Genomic DNA, 7967 nt, shown 5'->3' on the forward strand with positions numbered 1-7967 from the left:
TTATTTGACATATTTATATTATACTGATCATAAAATATGAACAGCAACAGTATTAAATTAGTAATGTGCATTTTAATTTGTTACAATAGTAATATCATGATAAATTATTATAATTAAATTCACTTTTTGTATATGGTATTTTATTATGTAAATTGAAAACCTAATTTTTGATAAATAAATAAACAACAATATTAAATAAAAAATAGAACACAATTAATATCATACGAATACTAAATTAAATTCGTATCATGATTATTCAGCTTTGTGGTAAAAATGTTGCATTATATTATTATCAATACAATATTAACATTCCATGTAATGCAAAATTTAAATAATCATAAATATCAAAGTATTATGATTAGTTTAGTCGTCACATCAGCATCTTTTTTTAATTTACATTTTTAATTGAGTTTAGAACAATGTTTCTCATAACCTTTGTCTTTGATATTTTATTATTATTTTTTTATTTTACGATTATTATTTTTAACCTTTGTTGTAGAATGGGGTTGACGGGTACAGTAGTCGCTAAGATACGAGTTTAAATCATTCCCTGACTACGCTCGTAACGCAAAACACTCGCATATCAACTCATATTTCCTCACTGATATGAACGAAAAAGCCATTAATCTGCTCCAGCTTCCACCACCCCCCCACCCCAAATTTGATTAAAATGTAATTTTTCAACAAGAAAAATTGCACTGAATAATATTATACTTTATAAAAACATATAACAATGTGGAGGAATCTTAAGTTAAGAAGTTCATTAATGAAAGTGTTAAGACGCCATTAATGAAATACATTTTTTTTTTAAAAACACTTGCTTGTCACACTTGCTGCTCACTCTGGTGTGCGCACCTCGGACACCTGGGGGCAGTACAAGACAGACATACTGTACTGGAGGCTCAGCTCCTCTGTTGACTTCTCGGTACGGCGGTAATATTAGTCATTCTTCACAGAGGATAAAGAATATATATATGCCTGTGAGTATTGTTTCGTGTTATGTCTACACGTGTTGCTGCACAGTTTGGGTTCAGATATATTTTTCTTAAAGCGTTGCAACCCCACCACATAGATGCTAATTCTTCGCCCGTGTGCCGATGGAGTTTCCTATCGTAGGTTGGCATTCATGCGGTTGCTTGAAATACACAATGTGTAATTCTCTTTGTTTTATGTTTCGTTTGACAGTAACCTTCAGCCGAGAGTTGCAATAAACAGCTCGAAGCCCCTTTTTCATTTTTACGAATATTCGCATGCGTATATGTGATAGCGTGATGCGTCGCCATTACAATAATTAAAAAAAAACAATTACAATTCAACAGGTCAAAAGCGTCCCATTTAAAACACAGCAGAAAGCCTATTAGAATGAAGATCTGCAGCCTCTGCGAATCCGCCATCACTCCATCACCAGTTCCTCAGGAAACGCCCCCACCCCACACCTCTCCTTATTCCATCGCCCACACTCGCCCCCAGCCCCCCCCCCCCATCTGCTATCTCCCAGCTGGATCGACTTTACGCTCTACTGCAATGCTCCTCGCCGAGCATCCAGGCGGCATTGATCGCCCACTCGCAATCTGCTGCCCCTCGAGCCCCCCAACGCCCACACACGTGCATACCTGTCTACTATCCCACTATCACGTACGTCCTTCCGATTATCATTCTTCATAGATGAAAAAAAAAAGGCTGCAAGCCATGTCATCATTCACAACAACATTGAACACACCCACACCTTAACAATGAGCCTCTATTAGTATGCCACGCGCACATACACAATGCAAAATAAAGGATTCCACTCGCACGCTGTGCTGAAAAACTACAACTCGATGCACAGACACACACAAGAAACACACACGAGAGGGCACTGAGGTGTTACAGCAGTGCAGCGTTTGCTCTACAATGAGGTGAAGTTGACCGATTGGTTCCAAACCAAACCTTTTCACACACACGTTTCCTAGCCACTACTACTGCTAAATTAATAAGTGTAGTGAAAGACTGTAGTTTCCCCTTGCGTCACGCTGCTCCTGTGCTTCGTTTGCAAAATGGCCGCGGCGTCCTTGAGTCCCTGATGGAGACGTCGTGACCTGATTGAAAAGGAGGGACGTAAACAACGACGAGGTGGAGGTGAACGTTGTTAAGTCTTATGAGAGCGACTTGACGCAAAGCCACGAAGCTAGTTAGCGACGAGCAGACGCGCGGGGCTAAGGTCACTGCAGCATTTTTCGGACGGGCCATCTGTTGGCCAGCCGTGAGCCAATTTCCGTGTCGTTCCCATCGTTTTTTTATCGCAAGATGCGCCACTGCGGACGCAGTTGGAGGCTCTAAATAAAGAGAGAGCAATCTACAGCCCAGGTGGAAGGAACTGTTAGAGAAAGAATTCACAATGATCTGCCATGGTGTTCATTGAAATTGTATGTATCAAACGTACGAATGGTATCGGTGCTCGGTATCGGCGAGTACTCAAGAGTGAATATTCGTAGGTTACAGGTAGCAATCTGAAAAAAAAAAATGGTATCGAACATCTCTAGAAAATATGAACAAACAACCATTTACATTCACACGTGGACAATTTGGAGAGAAGTAAACCCTGGACAGGTCACCGACCACTCACACAGCACAGACAGACAAACAACGTTTTACACTCACAGTCAGACCTATGGACAATTTTGAGTACTTGTTTTTTGGTGAGAGTAGTGGGGTACACCATGGACTGTCACTAGTCAATCGTAGGGTACATACTAGCGACAAAAAAACTCACAGTCACACCCACAGATAAGTTAGAGCAGTGATTCTCAAAGTGGGGTACGCGTACGACGAGTGATACTTGGCCTCCCTCCAGTGCTCTGCGAAATATCACTAGTTGTATTTAACTTTTAACTACAATACATGTCATCTTTAAGAAGTGTTTGTTTTCAAACATTTATTTAGGTATGATTTTTTTACTAAAAAATACTCCTGCTGAGGTCGGGGATGAGATCCTGCCCCAAGTGGAGGAGTTCAAGTATCTTGGGGTTTTGTTCACGAGTGAGATGAAGAATGGAACGGGAGATCGACAGGCGGATCGGTGCAACGTCTGCAGTGATGCGGACTTTTTATCGATCCGTTGTGGCAAAGAAGGAGCTAAGCCGAAAGGCGAAGCTCTCGATTTACGTTCCTACCCTCACCTATCGTCACGAGCTGTGGGTCGTGACCGAAAGAACGAGATCCCGGATACAAGCGGCCAAAATGAGTTTCCTCCGCAGGGTGTCCGGGCTCTCCCTTAGAGATAGGGTGAGAAGCCCGGTTATCCGGGAGGATCTCAGAGTAGAGCCGCCGCTCCTCCGCATCGATAGGAGCCAGATGAGGTGGTCGGGGCATCTGATTCGGATGCGTCCCGGACGCCTCCCCGGTGAGGTGTTCCGGGCACGTCCCACCGGGAGGAGACCCCGGGGACGACCCAGGACACGCTGGAGAAACTACGTCTCTCGGCTGGCCTGGGAACGCCTCGGGATCCGCCCGGAAGAGCTGGATGAAGTGGCTGGAGAAAGGGAAGTCTGGGTGTCCCTACTAAAGCTACTGCCCCCGCGACCCGACCTCGGATAAGAGGTAGAAGATGGATGGATGGATGGATACTCCTGCTGAATCCGCTGCTACCGCGACCCGTCAGCGAGGCAAAAACCCCCAAAACAAAACAAAACAAAACAAACAAAAAAAAAAAAAACCTGAATGGGAATCAAATAGAGGGCTAGCTAGGTAGCTAGCACGATACAGTCTACAAACCCCAGTTCAACTGCTAGATTTTTGTGATATACAAAATGAGACCAAGATAAATAATAATACATTTGAAAAAAAAGCCTGAAAATTTTGTTCTAACACTGACTACTATTTGGAACTGTTCATAATTCACTCCACCTTGAATAGGACGGCCCCAGGTGCAGCTGAAGAGAAACGACCCCAAACCATGATGCTGCCACCACCACGTTTCGCTTTGGTCATGAGCTGATGATGTTGTGTTTGCGCCAAACATACTTTTAGGAATAATGGCCCAAAGGTTCAACCTTGATTTCATGGGACCAAAACACATTTTCCCACGGGGGGTTGGGAGATTTTCATTTTGAAGTACATTTTCAGTTGTTGGCAAAGTTAAGTTGGAATTTTGCATTGCTATTACCATTTACAGTGGTGAACTAACTTTCTACGCAGCAAGCGAGATGTAACTCTACCTCCCATTACATCGTCTTCATCTTTAAAGTTAACACTGACGGCTCTATTTTCGTTTCATTTTAAAGAGGGACGTCTACGCTGGTGTGGCGGTGTTCACGGTCGACTTCAATACTGTCCAATCCAAGCGGCTCCTCTCATTCCCTTTAAATGTGGTGCACAAGTGTCGCACTGACAGGCTTTGACATGATGGATGAAGAAACTGATTTGCTTGAGTCCGGGAGGCCGAAGCGCGCAAAGTACGTTTATACGGAAATCCAAGCAGACCTACACGGCCGGATAATATAAAGTTAAACCCAGATTGTTTGTGTGCATCTGCTGTAATTTATGTATTTTTTACACTTGTATGACCATTATGTTTAAATCAGACTTCAAACATTGCCTGTGCAGTCCATAAATAAATGTTTACGATGGCGAACGTGACAGGGAATAAGAAGTACAATGCTGAAACACAGTGCTTCAGCCTCACACACACACACACACACACACACACACACACACACACACACACACACACGTACGCTCACACACTGTGTGTGAGTCCTTCAGAAGTGCGGCCAATAGGCGACAATAAAACAATTGCATTCGAACGCCTTGATCCGGGTCCAGCCTAGGTGAAATGAGCTCATGATTAACAAACTCACGGACAAGAGCAGCTTTTTCTCTCGTCTCTATTGAACAGCTCACGCCGTTGAACACTTCCGATAATGATGGTGTAATTGTGTGTAATTTGTTTGAAATTCCCTATACGAGCCTCTCAGTGGGACATAAATAACAACATAAATGACTCACAATCAGACAAGAGTGCCAACAAGTTGCTAGTTGTGGAACTATAGCTCTGACCTTATGCAAATCTCATCGTCTTCAAAATGGTTGAATGCAAAGAACAGACAAAATGATACCAACATAAAGGTGATAATTTCCAAATTTAAAATCTCACTAAATTCTAATGAGAACATACCATGGTACTTAAAAATTTTCAAATCTAACTAAATTCTCATGAGAAAATGACACAACATAAAATGTTCCAAATATTACTAAGTTGTTAAAAGCACGAAAAATAGCGCTTTAAAATTAGCTCAAAATGCTACAAAACTCTCACGAGCACATAACATTGACTGAAATGTTCAAAATCATACTAAATTATAAATTCTCATCACAACAAGGGATATACAATTTTGTCACAAATCCTATATTAGAGCCAAATAAGGTGCATAAAATATTCAAAATGCTTCTAAAATGTTCCCGACACATTAATATATATGGTTGTTAAAATATTACTAAATTCCAAAGTGAACACAATATGGAGTTTAAAATCTCCAAAATCCCACGAAAGCCTAAGATCATTTCAAATTTAATTAAAAAATTTACTCCAGAATATGGCAATACACGCTGTTTAGGTATCGAGGGAAAAAAAATCATATTGGACATTTTATTTATTTGTTTTTGTACTACATATTCGAAATAAGTGTCAATCAATCAATCACTCAATCAATCTGGTGCTTAAAATGTCCAAAATTCTTAATTCTCATGAGAACATGACGTTTACAAATGAGGTCAAAATCTTGTAATTTCTCAAAACACCATTAATTGTGGAATTTTGTCAAGAATCTTACAAAATGTTTTCATGAGAACATGTTATGGATGCTGTAAATGGTACAATTTCTTTGTAAAACGATAATACGCTGCTTTGAACGGTCAAAATGCAACAAAATTCTCATGAGAACATGGTGTGCAGCTGCTGTAATTTATATATTTTAATTTATTTTTTAAATATGTGGTCAAAATTCTTAAGTGAACATAACCTGGTGCTTACGATTTTTTTCAAAACGCTACTAAATTCTCATTAGAAGATAATACGGTGCCTTAAATGTTCACAAGAACAAATAGCGCAGATGTTTGAAATGCAGCAAAATATTCCCAAGAACGTAGTACGGATATGAATGTTACAAATGGTACTAAGATTGCTTAAAATTATTTTTTTAAATGCTACGGAATTTTCATCACCAAAACATGATGCTTACAAACGTGGTCAAAACAATTAATCATCAGCTAATTGATTATCAAATTAATCGATTATTTGTTTCAAGCCCCTGATTAGCTTCCAGTTGTCAAAATCCTCAGAATTTCAGCCTCTCAATAGTAAATATTCTCTGATTTCTGCAGCCCTCCATGAAAGCAGACTGATTATCTTTTTGTTTCATCAAAAGAAGACATTTGCAAAATATCTGCTTTTATTATGGAAAACAATGATCCACATTTTTCTCAGTCATCAAACCAGTATCTAAATCATAATCCATTTATGTTACCCTATAAACTTTGGGTGGAATCGATGACAGATAGGCTTTTTTTTTTTTTAAATGAATGAAGAAGGAAAAAAAAAAAAAAGCCGGACAGGTGCTTGAGCACCACCTCGCGACTATGGGTGCACGTGCCTGGGTAAAGATGATGAAGAGAGTAGTTTGAGTTAGGAGTGGAGTCACGGAACGAATTCAACTTGTAAGTCAAGGCAGCACTGTATTGCAAACTAAAAACATCTTCAACATAGTTTTAACAAAGGCAAATCCTTGCATGGAAATCCAAATGAGGATGATAAATATTATTAGAGGCGTGCCTAATGAAGTGTCCCTCGCCTATAAATACTCTTAGAGGGCGCTCAGGTCATGGCGTGCCGCAGCAGAGAGGAGGAGACCAGAGGATTTCCGGCCAGTCGCACTTAACGATTGCATAACACCCTCATCGGTGCGCGCGCGCGCGTGTGTGTGTACACCATAATAATAATGATAATAAAATAAAATAATAATACAAAAAACCCCACAACAACCGTTATTCGGCTGCAAGCCCACGTCACGTGCCGCAGAATGTCATCTGAAGGGTAGGATGAAGACTCATCACTATACACGCTGGAATTACCATGAATAAAAAATCCCCCCAAAACACATTTTGGTAAGCCTCCCACCCTGTCACACACATGAATAATTAAAACAAATAAAAAATATTATATATATATTAATGAACAGCATGACATTCCGCAGGACGTTCTTATTTACCTGAGTGGCTTTGTGAAATTGCTTCTTGAGGCCCGCGACAGACATGTTGGCACACGACACAGATGGCTCAGGCGGCTTGAAAAAGAGAAATTAAGCGAATGAATTACAGCAATTGCAATGGGCTTCGCGTGTGTGGTCACCTCTCCTCGTCTTCACAATGGGGGGGGGGGTCCTCTCTCCTCGGAAAGCCGATTGGACGCCGAGGGAGCACGTGACCACGCGCCGGGTTGACGTCAGCGACGGCAACTCCGCCCCCTCGCTCAAGAGACTCCTGCAAAGATTCAGCAGGCAGACAAAAATCTCATTTAAAACAGTTGTTGGAACAAAAGATTATTCTCCCCCCCCACCCGATTTTTGTATTCAAATAAAGTGATACAATGTATTCGTTGACTCTGAATGGTGTGTTCATTAGATCAAGGTGGGTGCTTTCAACAGCTAATCTAACTCCTTTAAATCCCAGATTAACGCATACATACTATGAGTCACGTGATTCGTTGGCATGAATAAAGTGAGGTTGGAGGGGGGCATGACTTCCGGTGCCTGCCATGGCTGTACATACATACAGAATATAAAAATATACACATACAACTACATCAATATACATGCATTTCAAGTGGTCGGTGCTGTCCATGGTGCTGGTTTCTATCTATCTATTTTACACAGAATATGAAAACAAACCCAAAGTTAAACATTACAACCATGCTTGTCACTAGTGGCAAGCAC

The 7967-nt window shown here is 40.8% G+C and overlaps 1 protein-coding gene across 2 annotated transcripts in view; it reads right to left on the reverse strand.

The window, feature by feature from the left end:
• The window catches only part of sh3gl2a (SH3 domain containing GRB2 like 2a, endophilin A1), a 34109-nt gene extending 26693 nt beyond the window's left edge, over positions 1-7416 (reverse strand). For both annotated transcript variants that reach the window (XM_061679977.1, XM_061679976.1), the window contains exon 1: positions 7245-7416. In XM_061679977.1, coding sequence (XP_061535961.1) covers positions 7245-7289 — 45 coding nt within the window. In that variant the 5' untranslated portion in view covers positions 7290-7416. The remainder of the gene's footprint in view (positions 1-7244) is intronic.
• Positions 7417-7967: the final 551 nt, after the last annotated feature.

Source organism: Phycodurus eques, chromosome 6, assembly GCF_024500275.1.
Source record: "Phycodurus eques isolate BA_2022a chromosome 6, UOR_Pequ_1.1, whole genome shotgun sequence".
Lineage (NCBI taxonomy): Eukaryota > Metazoa > Chordata > Actinopteri > Syngnathiformes > Syngnathidae > Phycodurus > Phycodurus eques.